The sequence below is a fragment of the Athene cunicularia genome, assembly GCF_003259725.1.
Source record: "Athene cunicularia isolate RWA chromosome 2 unlocalized genomic scaffold, athCun1 chr2_part1, whole genome shotgun sequence".
In the NCBI taxonomy this organism is placed as follows: Eukaryota; Metazoa; Chordata; class Aves; order Strigiformes; family Strigidae; genus Athene; species Athene cunicularia.
The window spans coordinates 64,288,794-64,305,649 of NW_020799095.1; the positions used below are offsets into that span (position 1 = coordinate 64,288,794).

The 16,856-nt window shown below is 45.2% G+C and overlaps 1 protein-coding gene across 2 annotated transcripts; it reads right to left on the reverse strand.

The window, feature by feature from the left end:
* Positions 1–2,207: 2,207 nt before the first annotated feature.
* Positions 2,208–8,958, reverse strand: LOC113476455 (leukocyte elastase inhibitor-like). Of its 2 annotated transcripts, none has more exons than XM_026842073.1 (8): positions 8,727–8,958; positions 7,666–7,850; positions 7,346–7,408; positions 6,788–6,916; positions 5,621–5,738; positions 5,176–5,318; positions 4,484–4,651; positions 2,208–3,940 (listed from the first exon to the last, which is right to left on the reverse strand). In XM_026842073.1, exons 2-8 carry the CDS (start codon positions 7,831–7,833, stop codon positions 3,536–3,538), a joined length of 1,194 nt encoding a protein of 397 aa, XP_026697874.1. In that variant the 5' UTR covers positions 7,834–7,850; positions 8,727–8,958; the 3' UTR covers positions 2,208–3,535. The 2 variants fall into 2 exon arrangements, with proteins under 2 accessions (XP_026697874.1, XP_026697875.1); XM_026842074.1 differs by lacking the exon at positions 2,208–3,940 and adding an exon at positions 4,125–4,353.
* Positions 8,959–16,856: the final 7,898 nt, after the last annotated feature.

Here is a 16,856-nt window from a genome sequence, read left to right on the forward strand (position 1 = left end):
TGTATAGACAGAAGAGACCAGAATTCAACACAATTTAATTTTATGGTACACCTCCATTATCTCTGTCACCATCATGAATCTCAACAATCAGGACTGCAGGTTTGTAAACTTTAGAGTTACTAACATTCACTAAAACCTACATGTATTGCAGTACTTCACTCACTCTTGTACAGATATAAAATGAGCTTTGCTATGCAGAAGCAAACTGCACAAATACACTTAGATAACCATTCTTATAACTGAAAATCAGTAAGGACAAATTTAATGATTCAAGGCCTTACCTGAAGTGGGTTTTGGCATAGAAAAACACTCAGCTCACTATTTCATGCTACATTATTGTCGTGGTTTCAGTTGGGACAGTTAATTTTTCTTCATAGTAGCTATGAGTGCTATATTTTGGATTCGGTATGGGATTTGGTGTGAGAAGAGTGCTGATAATACACAATGATGTTTACAGTTGTTATTAAGAGATCAAGGTCTCTCCAACTCCCCATGTCCTGTCCATGCACAGGTGTACAAGAAGCTGGGAGGGGGCACAACCAGGGCACCAGACCCAAATTAGCCAATGGAATATTCCATATCATGTAACATCATGCTCAGTATATAAAGGAGGGGCAGCTGGGAAGGATGGGTGTTCTTTCTTGCTCCTGGGATTGCAACTGTGGGATCTTGTTTTTTTCAGGATCACTAGCTGGGAACAGGCTGGGTATCAGTTGGTGGGTGGTGAGCAATTGCATTGCGTATTACCCATTTGTACTTTCTATTATTGTTATGGTTTTATTTTATCACAATTACTAAACTGGTTTTTATCTCAACCTATGAGTCTCCCTTTATCCCTCCGCTTCCCCCATCCCCTGGGCAGAGGGAGTGTGGACGAGTGGCTGCATGGTGTTTGGCTGCTGGCTAAGTTCAAATCATGACAATTATAAAATAGATACTAAATAATAATAATAATCATACCATGTAAGAAAAATAAAGCAAAGAAGATTGCCATGTATTTGCTGTTTTAAAATACTTCCCTTTATATTATCATATTTGGCAAACTGCAACTCAGCCTGTGTTGTGGGCTGACCCCAGCCAGCAGCCAAAGGCCCACACAGCCACTTGTTTACTCCCCACTGTCCCCAAAGGGCTGGGGAGAGGATAGGAAGAACAAAAGGGGAAAAAAATGTGAGTGGAGATAAAGGCAATTTAATAGATAAAAGAAAGAGGAAAAAAACCAAACAATACAAAAGCAGTCACTCACCATCTCACACAAGCAGGCCAGAGTCCAACCAATCTCTGAGCAACAGACAACATGGAAGCAAAAAAAAAATCCCACCACCCCTTCTTCCTCTATCCCAGTTTTTATTGCTGACATGATGTTACATGCTATGGAATACCACTTTGGCCAGTTCAGGTCAACTGTCCTGTCTGTGTCCCCTCTCAGCTTCTTGTCCACCTCCAACTTGCTGGGGGCAGGGACAGAGTGGGAAAATGAGAAATCCTCAATGCTGTGCAGGCATTGTTCAGCAACAGCCAAAATATTAGTGTTACCAACACTTTTAGCCAAAAATCCGAGACCACCATACAGGCTGCTATGAAGAAAGTTAACTCCATCCCAGTCTCACTCAGTGCACCCCAGTACAGATATGAGACAATTGCATTGATATATTCTCAAAATATGATTTGAAGGATAAGGTACTTTAGAGGGATTTTCATCCACTATGAAATTCTGGACTGAGAAAGCTTTTCCCCTCAGTGGTCTCCCCTCTATCATTTAGTAAGATAATTTCACACTCATCAGACAGAAGGCTGTAGTACTGTCAGGATGAGAGATTACAGACTTAGAACAATTTTCCTCCAAGGACAAACATCTTATGGTCTTGAAGGAGTGTGGTTTTTCAGGCACATGATAAACACCAGAGTTTTGGGGAAGAGTTTTCTTTGAAACATTTCCCAGTGATACTAAAAAAACAAAAACAAAAACCCAACAACAAACCACCTTTAGCATCCATTGTTATTTTCAGAATGGCAAATCAGACAAATACAGGTGGAAGACATTTGAGTTCCTGGTGGTGGTAAATTACACCTCATTATACTTTTAGTTCATGGATAAAATACAACCAGCAAGAGACAAGAGACAGGGCAAGATGTTCAAAAGCATTGAGTACCTAAGGCATCTTTCAAATCAGGGTTCAGAAAGTCAAACCAATTAAATGCTTTGAATACCTTTATTGCTGCCACACTATATGGTTCAGGAAACTACTACAGTTTAACAGGATTACTATAGTTAAATTTACTTCTAAGTTATAGTTCATTGTTGTAAATGTACTAAGCTTTGGAAAATCACATACACTCATGGCATGCAATGTGCCAGACCATGTGTCTACATATGCTGCTTGCAGCAGGAGAGAAAAATGGGAAGAAATCAATATTCAGCTTTTGCCAGAAACAACACACCAGCATGGCACAGCTGAGGACAAAGGAGGTGCAGTCCACTTTTTGTGGTCAGACAACATGTCACTGCAGGGCTTTTGGGTTCCCCCTGAAACCTGCCCAGGCTTTATCAGACAGATGGCTAGCATCATTGTGAAGGTGTTTGTGGCTTAGATTTGCACAGCAGAGAAATGGGACTGCTCTGGTGACCTTAGCGCACCTTAGGGACCCCTTACGGCACAACACTGATGAGCCTGCACTCCCTCAGGAGTTGCTGCATCACACTGCAAAAGCTTGCTGCTGGATCACAGTCAGGCAAAGACCATAACCCCCCAGAGCCCACCAGAGGAGGACTTCTATCCCCTGTGCTGAACAGGAAGACCAGCTTACCTCTGCCCAGGGATAGCTTTTGTGTCTCTATCCCTGTGGGAAGGGCTCTTGTCACTTCAGAGGTCCTTCCCAAAGGAAAGGGCTGGAGAGAGTACCTGATGAGAAGAGTGAGGGACAAATGCAGCTATATATCTCCATGCCCAATATCTGTGTGGAGCTTCAGGAGATGAACATGACCTGTGGGTTTCACTACCGTCGTGGCAGCCAAGATCCTCCCCTCATGGTTGTGTTAAGATGCTGGAGTTGGGGGTGCTGGAGATATGTGGGAGGAAAGTGGGGAGTTCAGGACCGAGCTATCTCTGGCTTGGGACCTGGCAGCTGGGGAGGAAGGTCTGCAACAGCTTCTGAAGGCTGGCCTCACCACTAGCCTTGCCATACAGCTAAAGAGGGGAAGCATCATTCTGGACTTCTTATATATACAGCACTTCACCCAACTGTTTAGACAACCCAACTCCAATGAGAGTTTTTATGGTTAAGAATGAAATAAAAATGAAGTAAGCTCCATTAGAGTTGTCCTCTCATTTGGGAAAGAGTTCTAAACAGGAAAGACCCATTATAATTTTTGCCAGTAGTCTTGCCAAAGCAGCTTCATGTTTTTTCTTGGGATCAAGATTATGGATATCAGGAAATGCCAGTGATACTTGCAACATGTTGTTTATGCCTTACTCCTTTCTACCACAGTATTGTGCTCTCTTTGGGAAAACAAGAAGTAGAACCTACTCTAGCCTTAGGGGGAACAACATCGGCCAAAAAATAGAATGTTCTTGCTTGGATTGTGTTTGATTAAGAAGAGGAATGGGTGGTCAGTTCTGAACTCATAAGGAATGTGGAAGGACGACGCAAACACAATCATCCCTGTAGCAGCAGCTGCCTCAGTGCCTTCTTCGTTAATTTCCACAAAGGACTTGTGAATGACCCTGGAGAGGAACAGCCCAGGCTCTGTTGAAATCCCAGAGAAATCAGCTTGTTCAAGGATGAAGGCATCCCTCATCCCCAGAGCCTTCAGTACTGCTGTGAGCTCATAGCTCTCCTTCATTCTGAACCGGGGCAAGTATACTGTAATTTCTTGCAGATACACATTCTCCATGTTGGTCCATTCTGCTAATTTCTCATAGGTGATAGCACTCTCTAGCTGCAAGGAGAAAACACAGGGTATTAAGGTCATGAGAAACTAGATCAAAATGCTCAAAACACCACTTTCCTGTAAGGAAAAGCCTGTGATTTTTGTGATAAAGACAGAAACTGTGCCCTACAGCTGCCAAGTGTGAAACCAGGCAAATTCAGATCCAGCCTTCTCAGAGGGATCATTCTCACTTGTTCAGATTTTTACCAGACACCAATGCAGCATCATGTCTTGATACTTTTGCAAGGAAGAAGTTCTCTTTGCTAGTGTTACATTTTGTTTACTGAAATAGGCATTAACTTCCTTGGAAAGACTACAAAGTGTTGCTTTTGAGTAGGTTTTCTCAGTCTTTCTCTGCTCTCCTGAAGCGATCTATATAACCATGAATCTGTCTAATCTTTATGCAGGTAACAGCATTCCATCTATGGAAAGCAAGAGAAAACCCCTAACAATAGAACATACAAGCTTGGCCTGCATGGCTGGGAAGCATCTTGTTTATGTACTGGATGGACAGATAGTTTTTCTGCCCAGGAACAGAGGTAAGAGTGTTACCTGTTCAAGGCCAGTAGACTCATCACAGATGTTTTCTGGCAGAAGAATGAACATGCTGAGCTCTTCTCCATTGTACGGGAGCTCCAGCACTGTCACATGGTCTTCTTGTCTCCTGGCTAATTTATATTTTCCTGTCCGACACATCATTGGTACATTCCTGTGCTCTCTCTAAAATACAGGAAACAATAGCCAGAAAAAAAAAACAGGCAAAATAAAGCAAGCAATAAACACCACGGGATCATCCTGCTTGAAATTTCTTGCTGATTTTCCATGAACCCTCCTCAAACCACTGTATATTTTTGCTGAGGGCACTGGCAGAGGCTCAAGCTTAGTGAAAGCCATAACAGTTGCTCTAAGGGCTTCTTGTCCTCTGTGCTGTAGTTTGTACTGCTCTTCTAATACCACTTCCACTATAACCCCCAGGAAAGGCTGATGTGTCCTCAGCAAAGTCTCCTCTATAACTCAGCCTCTCCAAGGAGCTACCAAAGCTTGCCCTCACATGACCCCCTTCACAGAGGCACTCGGGAATAGGATGTTGCTTTCTCATTTCTCAGGATGAAGGCTTTCGGCTTGGATAAACTGGGCTCCCACACCTGAGCCAAGCAGAGAATTACTCTGCAGACAGCAAAGCACAGGTTACTCAGACTTTCCACGCTTTCCCCTGCTCCCCACAGCTCTTGCCCCAACTGTACCTTGTTCAGTCTGAAAGGCATTTTCCTGGTGTTTTTGTCCTCAAATTTTATAGCCCATTGCCCTTTGAAGTGTATAGCGTTGACCAGAGCTAGCACTGTTGTGCTATCAATAGAGCCAGGAGGGAACAGATCTTTAATTTTCCCTTTAAAACAACAAACAAAGGTGAATTATGCTTTTATTTTGACCATTGACTAAGGATGATCCCATTGCTTCCTCACTTGGAAGAAATGTCCTTTCATGGCAAGAACTGATCCACAGGTTTAGCAGAGTCAAAACTCCCAGGAGCTCAGGGCCATCTTATGTCACAAGCTGCTTTTACAGTAGCCACAAGCAAAATGAATCACTCCATAGCGTTTCTCAATGTTGCTAGACTCAGGAAAAGGAATAAACTCATACACCAGGTATTGACTTCTCACATGGTCCTGTTGCAGGCCTTGACCTTACCACCAGTTTGCTTTTCCACCCAAGAATTCATCTTCCCTCTGGACTCTTCAGCAGCATTAATGAAGTCCACTGCTTCCAGCTCTGCGTGGTACAAATCCCTTGCGGAGTCTAAGTATTGCTGCAAAATAGGGAGGAGAGCTGGCTCTCATGATCGTGGTCGGGGAGCTACTTGACCAGAGGGAAAAATAGGAGTCCAAGAAAAGGTTGCTAACCTGTAGGCCAAAGCTCTGTGTGGAGCTACTTATTACAGTATTAATGTCCTGTGACTCTTCAGGAGGGATTCTGGGCACAGAGAGGTGTGAAGCAACCATTTCCTAGGACATCTTTCATGTAAGAGAGTCCCAGCTCTACTGTCTTTTACTCTTGCTGTTCTTTGTGAGAAAGTGTTTTGCTTTTTCACCACGACAACCATTTCAGCAAGATAGATGTAGGGGAGGGCAGGGCTCAACCCTGGCAGCCTGGTCATCACCAATGGTCTCTCCTTCCCTGTCCTTGCAGAGCAGCCTCCCCACTGCTGCTCCCTGGCACTGCTCCCTCCCGCTCACTGTGTGTGGAGCCCCGTTCACTTCAAAGTGCCAGCAAATGAAAAATAACACGCAAGGACTTCATATCCCACATTTTGCACAGCACAAATGAGCAGAAAGAATGCTCTGGGATCAGGCCATTGAAGTCAGGTCTCATATATAGCTGTGTGTGCAGAGAAGAACAACATGAACTCTTTCCCTGTGATCCAGTGTGCAGCCCAGGCAGAACTTGTATTTCCCTTGTATGGAATGATAATTGCTGTGGAAATGCTCTGCACTACACTGCTTCTCAAAGATGCAAATGTGCTGCAGCATTTTAAAAAGCGTAGATGAAAGGTGCCAATTCCATCTATATCAAAGCATGAAGAAACATAATTTTGGTGGAAACTGCTACCCAGGACTTTCAAAAGTATTATCTCCTCCTCAGGAAATGAAGACCTTGACTTTGTACAAAGCCTATTAAATCTCATAAATTGCTTTCTTTATACTCTGTTCACTCTATATTTCATCCCTTCGTGAGAATTTGCTTTTCTGTGACAACAGCAGCAATACAGAAACATGCAATTTAATGTCCTTAGCAGAGTTCCAAATGTAGTACAGAAGTTTTTCAACACTAAAAAGCCTGTAAACAGTTTTCACCTACCTGAAGGAACTGAAAAGTCTCTTCTCCAAAGAGTCTATTGGCAATGCTGAGGGAACATGTAGCACCAGCTTTGCCAAGGGCAACCAGAAGCTCCTGGAACTGAGAAGGGGCTCCTCCGGCTTCTCCATACTGCAGGCAGAAGGGGAAAGTTTTCTTTAGGAAGTCATTCTCCCCTGGAGCTCCATCCATGTACCCTCAGGCTGAAACAGTGGTCACTCTCCCCACATACATTTGTGGGGCCAAGGGGCATGCAAAGACCCACAAACACGTCTGGGCTTCCTGACCATCCAAAGTCACACACTTGCCTACCTCCCCTCCTGTAATTTCCACTTTGAAAAAGGATCATCCTGTTTAAATCTAGCAACACTTTACACAGCAAAGCAACAGAGTCTCTTCTGCATGTGCACATAGGTTTCAGATTTTGATGAGAACAGGGCAGATCTCTGCTCTCACCAGGTTTTTGGATGGAGTGCTGCCATTTAGCAGGTAAGTTTGACTTGCCCTGCTTTTCTTCATGCTACAGTTCAATGTTATCACACAGTTCAGAGACTATCTCACCTTTTCAGGGGTGCTCTTGGTTCCTAAACTTGTCATGTTCAACAACTCATGAATATGAAGCACCTGCGATATAAATGCAATATAAATCTATTTAAATAGACTAATTGAGATACAAAGAACACATTGAGACTGCACTAGATACTCACAGGCACTGCAAGTCAGATGAGCATGTTTGGAAAGGAGAGCTTTGACACCTGTAGCTGCCACTTCTTTCAGTTTGCTGCTTGTGAAGAACATGGCCCGGACTGCCAGAAAGCCTCTTTTCCATTTCCAAATATAAGCCTCTAATAGCAGTTCCCAGGAAAAGGAAAGAAACTCACCTTTTCCATCTCTTCAGCTGTGTTGCCTCTGGCACCCAGCTGGACCATGCTCAGGGCAGCTGAGATGCTCAGTGGGGAGAAGAAGATATTTTCATTTATTTTCACTTTTCTCAGCTCTTTGAAGAAGTCCAGGCAGAACTTGGCATTTGCTGCACTGAGGGAGCCCATCGTGGTGTGGCCAATGCCTACAACAGGACAACTGCGTAATCCATCTCACAAACATTGCCATGGTCAGAGGACACAGTGTGGAGAGAGTTGGAAATGCAGGCCCTTTCTCAGGAAACTCAGCGCCCCAAGCACTGACTCACGCCCAGAAGCAGGTTTCAGACCATGCTTAGCACTTCATAGTGAAGTGCATCCCACATCCTGACCCAAACAATCACCTCTGGGCAATCACCCCTTTAGTCATACTCTTGCTCTTCCCCAGTCTGCTCCAGCTAGCTCCACACTCACATTCATGCCCTCAATTTTTTTTTTTTCTAAAGGCTGTACACTGTGTAAATACGGTCACACGGTCAACATCCTATTTTGTGCAAGAACTGCTACATGGTTCAGAAGAACTGGCCAACCTTCAGACACTCTGTGTTTCACTGAAGTATATTGTATGAAACCTTTTTTTTGTTTGTTTGTATATTGTGTAAAATATGAAGAACATCACTGCATGAAAACAACCAACAGAGAGACCAGCAAATTGGATTGCCAAGACATAGCCAAACAACAACACGGAAAGGCCTTCCTCTGCCTCCTGAATTTGAGGTAGCGAGTTCATACATGTTGCAGCACTTCTAAGATAACTGACTTGCCATTTATCTCCTTTGCCTTTTAAGGGAATTACCAAATTCCCTCCTGCTGTTGAGTGAGCTTGTTCACTCGAGCCAAGAATTTGGTTACATACTTCCTCCATCTGGGGACTTTCACATCCATCAAATGTAGAAGTCAGCCCTGTAAGCAGAAATACCGCAGCCTGCCTTTGTGTATGGCTGCAACACACATTACCCCCACCTAGCTTCTGTTTCCAGTGCTATCACTACCCTGAGAAAAGCTAAAGCTGAGCAAGTTACCTTCTCCCGGGAAGAGCTGACTCTGACAGCTTCTTTGCTGATGGAGTGCAGTGTCGTCCCTCGTCTTAAACGGAAACCAACCACTGTGTTTTCTGGCTGCCTGTCCAGTTTATTTCTGAAGATGAAGCGTGCCTGGGGAAATGAAAGTGAAACAGAGAGAGTACCAGGAGAATGGCTTTTAAGGTCCCACAGTAAAGTGGGAGACACAAGCCCTGTTTCTTCTGGTTTTCACTCTCTGAAACAAGTAGGGAAAAAAGGAAATACCTTTTTCCCCTCCCAGAGAGGAGGCACCCTGATGATGATGCTGCATCTCACTGGCTCGCTCTGGTGAATCATCTCAGATGTGATAAACAGCTGCAGAAAACATACAGGAACAGCAAGAGTGAAACAGAACCAAATCAGGAAATAAGAGTCTGATACACAGCATTCAGAGAGGTACCCCTCCCTCTCCCTGAAGTACTTATGTGCATCTCATAACCTCTGTCTTGTGGGGAGCCTTGACAGTCCTGCAGCAGATGATAGAGCTAAGCCCATAAACATGACATGTTATTTTGTCTTTAACCCACACCTTTCCAGAAAGGTGCAATGATCCAGACTGTGCCCCAGTAGTTTCTCTGCCTGAGGGCTTGAAGAGCTAAGGCTTGGACAACTGGCCCAAGCCAGAGTTGACCTATAGATGAATCCTGTATATTTTATAACTGAAAAACATTGTGCTAGTAGGTATTGTACATATAACAAACCACCTATTCTGATGTAAAAAGTGCTAAAGCATTGAAGTACTGCAGCCTGAACAAGAGGCCCCAAGCCGAAGCTGCTAACTTGTTATGTAATCATTAACAAAGTACGTAAACTCGCTAGTGAGAGATGCAGCTTAGACAAAATACAATCAGTACTGAGGAGAGAATGTATCCAACTTCCCTTGTTTAGCCTTGTTCAAGGCTGAGAACCCGCATATCTGGCCTTGTTAGAAACTTCCTTGGTTTTCCCCCCTGAGCCCTGGCCAGGCTTTGGGTAGAATCCAACAGGAGAATGGAACCAGAAATTTTCCGCTCAAAACAAAGGTCCCAGCTATTCCGGCTTGTCGATCTCTGGTATATAAGGCTGGACCCGCTCACAGTGACTTTGGGTGCCTCATCTATGGGTAGACTCACTGTATAGGATTTCCCACTTGCCGGGACAGGCTCTACAAACCCTCGCTGTAACCGGGGCTCCCCAGCCACTGCGGGTCTGGGTGATGATAATATAAGCAAGTGGTGATGTATTTTGCTTAATCTCCATTCTCTCTCTCGTGTAGTAATGATTTGATGCATTACCCTGTTTTTTGCTGTTTGCTGCTTTAAGTGCACTATTCTGCTTTTTCTTACTGCATGTTTTCTGTATTACACTGTTATCACTAGTAAAATATGTCTACTCTTGTCACTCTGGTGTCTGAGTTTAACTGGTATCCTTAATCAGCAGAACAGGGCTACGCTTAGCTGAGGCTGTCTCAGCACAGGCACTTTGTCTGTCTCAGGGATCTCAGCAAGTTTTTCTTCCTGTGTCAACAAAAGCCAAAGAGTGGAAGGAGCATATGGTGGCCTTCAGCAGCACATCCCAAGCTGAGTTTTGAGCATCCCCCAGCCTGTGGATCAGGAGGTGGCAGGCCTAACCACATGCTACAGGACCTGGTCCAGAGGGCGGTAGTCCCAGTTAAACAGCTTTGGAAACAGATCCTGACACCAAGATTCTCCCATATGGCAAGAATTTTAGGGAACAAGATGTTTTCTACTGATCTTATGCAGGAAAAAGGCAAGAGGAGGTGAAGTGAAGACACCACCAGCCCCACTTAGGAGTACCGCCATCACTGATGGTTATGTGCAGGGAAGACCATTGAGCTGGAGCAGTTCCTTCACTCAGACTGGTGCTTCTTGCCCCTGCAAGGCTGGACATGGATTTTCCCCACGACACCACAGAGAGTTAGATATTGCAATGAGGGCACTTTCAGCTGAGATGCTCAGCTGTGAATATATGTTTCTGTAGTCCAGCTATGGACCTGGTTTCCTATCCCCTAGGCCTAGCCCACATGTTTCAGCAGAATTGTGTGGGGAACTTGAGCCATCAATGGTTTTGGCTTGAAATGTATGTGGGGCTCATGAGGCTTTTGTTGAGCTCCACAGTCACTGTCAGTCTGCATCTCTGGATGGCTTGTAGAAAACAACAAGCAAAAAAGGCAGCAAGGTGGAATTGCTCCTATCTGGGGGCACAGGAGATACACCAAATGCCTCTGGATATGTCTTTCAAGATACTTCATATTCATCACCATTCATGAATAAGGAAACGGGCAACACCTTGCCAAAGCACGCACTTACTCATCTTTTGAGCCTGGAAGCTGTTCTGACAAGCAGCAGCCAGCTTTTTCACAATGTTTCCCCCTGGGGTCTTGAACCTGGTTGTGGTCTGAGTACTGTGTTTATTTTAGGCCAACAGGCACTGTGCCTGGCAGTGCTCCAGGCAGTATATCGCATTTCTCACAGAAGACCAGCAGCTGACTCCATTGAGCAAAATGCAGCTAAGCCCCCATATAGATATCCCATGATAATTGCATTAATCTGAAAATATTATTTGGAAGACTTTGCCCCATATGAAACTTTGGATTGAGAAAGCCTTTCCCCTCAGTAGTCACCACTCTACCATTTAGTATGATAATTTCTCACTCAGCAGGCTGAGGCTGTGGAAAAGTCAGGACTGGTCATTGCTGGCCTATGTTTGGGGCTGCTTTGTGCTGATAGATTTTGGGGGAGAGAAGTGATGGGTAACAGAGCAGGCTGCAGTGGGGGTCTCTTGGGAAAGGCACTGTCAGGCCTGTGAGTAGGGGTAGAAGCACAGTTGGTGCTGCAAGGTTGCAGGCTGCAACAAGTGCCGTGCCAAAAGCTAGCTGCATCACGAGGCGTTGCACAAGAAAAGACACCCATCAGGGTATGCAATAGAGGTCCTTCAGTAGTGCTTTTCCAGCATGTTTAAAACTGGCAGTAAGTGTATGGAGAAGCTGGACCCTATTTCCAAACTGTAGCAGTCAAGTGAGGGAGTAATGCAAAAGAATCTTGGAGCTGTGTAGGTGGCAGTACTCTTATACAGAAGTCATCTACAGTGCAGTTATTGAACTGCTAAGTTATCAGTCCTTGAGTTCCCTTCTTGTGTCATTGGCTGCATTCATTCAAGTAATGGCTTCAAAAGGAGGGTGGGCGTTTTTCCCACTCAGCCTATACTAAAACCTAGTGCCCGATCGTGCTTGGTGCATTCACCTGGGAGACACAGGCTTGAAACCCAGCAAGGGTATGAGATACACTGAAGACAGGCCCTTCACCTTCTGAGCCACATGAATTCCTCCACTGCAGAAGCTATGTATCATTTTCACTTAAAAAAATGAAGTCACTCTAATGGCATTTTCAGGGAGCACTATTTGAATAGCTTGCACAAGGTCTGCTTTGAATGCATTCACTAGATGTTCCCCCAGGATTTCCACCTGTTGTGGTTGGAACTCGGCTGGAAGCCAGTCACGACGTGGCCAGTCATTTACTTCTGCCCCTCTTCCCTGGTGAAACAGGGGAGGGACAAAAAACCTAAAATTCATAGCTTGAATTAAAAAAAAAAATAGTAACAGTAATAAACCAACAGTAACAATAGTAAGTCCAAACGGGTAATATATAGTGCAGTGGCTCACTGACTGGCACACAGCCCACCCCCAGCAGCGATCCTGACTGCACCAGAAATCCCACTGAGCCAACCGGGAAGATCTTCTAAGGAGGACGCTAAACATTGGTTCTATTGTGTAAGTTTGATACTTTGACAAACAAGGCCTTGCTAGTGACTAAACCCTTGAAGGAGAACACCTGCCCCAGAAGGAGCCAAAGGCTGGATGATTGCCCAAGAAGCCTGAAGGCAGAGAAAACTGGTGTTAACTGAGCGAAAGGTAAAGGCAGCAGGGGAAGATCACGACCACCAACTCAAATTGGATGAAAAGGTTGATGCACCCCATCCCACACCAGTGCATGCGCAGAACCCATGCTCCACCTTTTCTCACGTCTCATGCTAATGAGTTTGTGGAAAACCCACCTCTCCTCATCTAGTATGCAAATCAGCTGATAAGAGGAACTTAAAAGGTGACAGAAAATGTTGCTGGGTGCAAACCCACCACTCAAGATTACCAGACCTGAGACAATGCTGGAACCTAGGGTGGTGATCCAGATTCTTTGACTTTCTTTTTTTCCTTTCCTTTTCTTTAACTTCTTTTCATTTCTTTTTTATAGATTCATCAATAAGCGGCAACATCCTTTACTATCCTTTTCCAAGTTTAAGTTGTTTCTATGCAAGTAAAACTTTTTAACCAGTCATTTGATGTTGTTTCATTTTAATTTAACCAGAGGGAATCACAAAACCTTTACGACTCCCTGGGCTCTCAGTCCAGGTTGTAACAGCATCCACAGCTGCTAATGAATCCTCTAAGAAGGGTTGTGGCCCCACAGTTTGGACAAGAAAGCTGAAGCACTGTGCAACCTGAATGCACCATGCGAAATTTCAAGAGCAGTGGCAGAGACTTGTGTAAATTTCTACTGCCACCACTTGCCTCACACTGAACACAAACATTAAAAGTGATACTCTGAAAGTGAAACTTTCAGCACTGATCATGTCTCTAAATCCAGTCTCAGGCCATGAGCACTGAAACGTAGTATTTCTTCATCTTACAGCTTAAAAGCTATATATTTTGCCAATAGCCATTATTCCAATCACAGTCAAGTTTCTCCCACTTCCAGTTCCAGACAGGGGTTGGAAAACAAAACAGATCCTACATGGTTCAGTAAGTCTAAGATGGGATATTAGAGTCAGGAGAATTTGAGATTTTAAAATATATGCATATATGTTTCAGGCCTAAGACACAATATTTAATAGCTCTTAGGTTTTTGGTTTTTTACCAGCTCAGATATTTTGTGATACAACATGGTTCATATAAACTAGTTCGTCTGGCTGTAAATCAGTAACCAATCAGAGCTCAGTGGAGTTAGTCAAATCCAGCTAACCAATGTGCAAGACACAGAACTACAGAATGGGGTTTGGGTCAGAAGGGACCTTTAAGGATCACCTAGTCCAACCCCAGGGGCTCAGGGCAGAGCAACAAATACATGGCTTCACTAAGGGAAAATCATGTCTGATGAATTTGGTGGCCTTCTACAACAGGGTTACAGTGCTGGTGAATAAGGGAAGAGCAACTGATGTCAGCTACCCGGACTTGTGCAAAGCATTTGACACTGTCCTGCATGACATCCTTGTCTCTAAATAAGACATGTATTTGACGGATGGACCATGCAGTGGATAAGGAATTGGCTGGATGGTCGCCCTCAAGGAGCTGTTGTCAATGACTCCATGTCCAAGTGGAGAGGGGTGATGAGTGGCATTCCTCAGGGGTCAGTATCGGGACAAGTGCTGTTTAACATCTTTGTTGGTGACCCGGACATTGGGACTGAGTGCACCCTCAGCAAGTTTGCCAATGACACCCAGCTGTGTGGTGCGATCAACACACTGGAGGGAAGGGATGTCATCCAAGGGACCTGGACAGGCTTGAGAAGTGGGCTTGTGTGAATCTCATGAAGTTCAACAAGGCCAATTGCAAGGTCCTGCACATGGGCCGAGGCAATCCCAAGCACAAATACAGGCTGGGCAATGAGTGAATTGAGAACAGCACTGCAGAGGATTTGGGTGTAATAGTGGAAAATGACTACAAGCCAGCAATGTGTACTTGCAGCCCAGAAAACCAACCGTACCCTGGGCTGCATCAAGAGAAGTGTGGTCAGCAGGTTGAGGGAGGAGATTCTCCCTCTCTACTCCACTCTTGTGAGATATCACCTTGTGAGATATCATCTTGTGATATATCTTGGAGTATCATGTCCAGCTCTGGGGCCCCCAGCCTAAGAAGGACATGGACCTGCTCGAGTGGGTCCAGAGGAGGCCATGAAGATGATTGAGGGGCTGGAGCACCTTCCTTATGAGGACATGCTGAGAGAGCTGGGGTTGTTCAGTCTGAAGAAAAGGCTCTTGAGAGACCTTATAGCAACCTTCCAGTACTTAAAGGGGGCCTACAGTGAAGATAGGGAGGGACTCTGTGCTGGGTTCGTGTGGCAGGGTTTTTGGTAGCAGGGGAGGTGCTACAGCAGTGGCCCCCTGTAAGAAGCTTCTCCAAAGCTCCTCTGGCTGCAAGTCGGACCCACCTCTGGCCAAGGATAGGCCAGTTATCGATGGTGGCCACATCTTTGCAATAACATATTTAAGAAGGGAAACCTGAGAGGGCATTGGGACTTTGACGAGGAGTTAGGAGGACACCTATTTAAATACTGAGTTGCACTTCCTTCCACAAATGGAAGGAAGGAGGAGGAAGGGGAGGAGATGCACTGGAGCAGAGATACCCCCTGTATCCTGTGGTGAGATGGCAGGGCCTTCCCCCCCTGCCACCATGGAGGTCACCAGAGGAGCAGAGATTTGCCTGCATCCCGTGAAGGACCCCACACAGGAGCAGGTGGCTGCACTAGGCCAGGACTCTATCGGGAGAAGAAGCCCCTCTGCTGTTGTAGTTTAGTGCTGGGAGGACTGCAACATGTGGGGGTGACTCATGGCAGAGTATCTCGAGAAAAATTCATCCCACGGGGAGGACTCATGATGTAGAAAGTTTGTGAGGATTGTCTCCCTTGAGAGGGATGTCACGTAGAGCAAGGGGTAGAATGCAGAAGAATGCTCCCTCACACATCTTGGAGGAAGAATTGGCGGACTGACTGCACCCCCTGTCCATGCCCCTGTGCCTCTGGGGAGAAGGTAGGAATATCAGGAACAAAACAGCCCTGGAAGAAGGGAGGTGTGGGGCCAGGTGTTTTAAGATATGGTAACACTTTTCACTGTCCCATTCTGACTGTGAAGGGTTGGTTTTGTTTGTGTTTGAATTAAAGTAATTTTTTCTTCCCCTGAGAAGCCTGCCTTTTGCCTGTGGCTGTTAAATGGGTGAGCAACCCCTCCCTGTCCTTATCTTGATTCCTGAGTCTTTTGACTCATTTTTCTCATTGCCAGTGATGTGAAGGAAGGAGTGAGTGAGCTGCATGGTGCTCAGTTGCCCTCTGGACTCAAACCAGGACAGACTCTCAGTCAGAGAGTGTAGGGATAGGACAAGGGGCAATAGTTTTAAACTGAAAGAGGGCAAATTTCGATTGGATATAAGGAAGAAATTCTTTAATGTGAAGGTGGTGAGACATTGGAACAGTTTGCCCAGAGAATCTGTGGCTGCCCCCTCCCTGGCAGTGTTCAAGGCCAGGTTGGACGGGGCTTTGAGCAACCTGGGCTAGTGGAAGGTGTCCCCTGCCCATGGCAGGGGGGTTGGAACCGGATGATCTGTAAGGTCCCTTCCAACCAAAACCATTCTGTGATTCTATGATCTGAACCTTGTCATTTGCAAAGGGGATGCCTGCTCCTGGACAGCTGCAAACTGTGGGGAGACAAGAGGCACTGGACCTTGTTTGCACACATAGGAATTGGCAGAGAGATGAACTGCCTTCAGTATAGTTTGCACCAAAGGGAAAGAAAATGTAAAAAAAAAAAAATATGTTACATAGACATTTGGTATTTTCCTTCATGACGTTAGTCTTCATTTCATAGTTCATGAGTTTGTGGCAGTAGTAAAACTGCTGCTATTGTGTGTACCAGAAGCAGCCTGGACGCATCTCTTACACCACGCAGGACTCACCATACGTCTTTGTGGCTCCCATGCTCTGTTTAACAGCTCAGCTTAGCTGGTGCTAAACAGAGACCTTTATTGCAAACCTCCCCCTCTATCTATTTCTTTCACTTTGAGGACTAAGCTCCTGCCTTATTCACTGGTAGCAAGTGCAGATCCATCCCTCTGCTAACCCACAGCGTCATTGGAAACTCCTGTTTTAACAAGGATGCCAAAAAAGGATATGATGGGGGTTGGGGACTGTATGCTCATTTCTGAGAAAAAACATGAATAAAGGGAAGTTTTTTCCCCTGTGGTATTTGCAGCTTCACCACAGGAATCCCCGTCCCCCCATTTTCAGGAACATTGTTATTTTTGAGGTTGCAGTGCTCAGAAATTCCCCG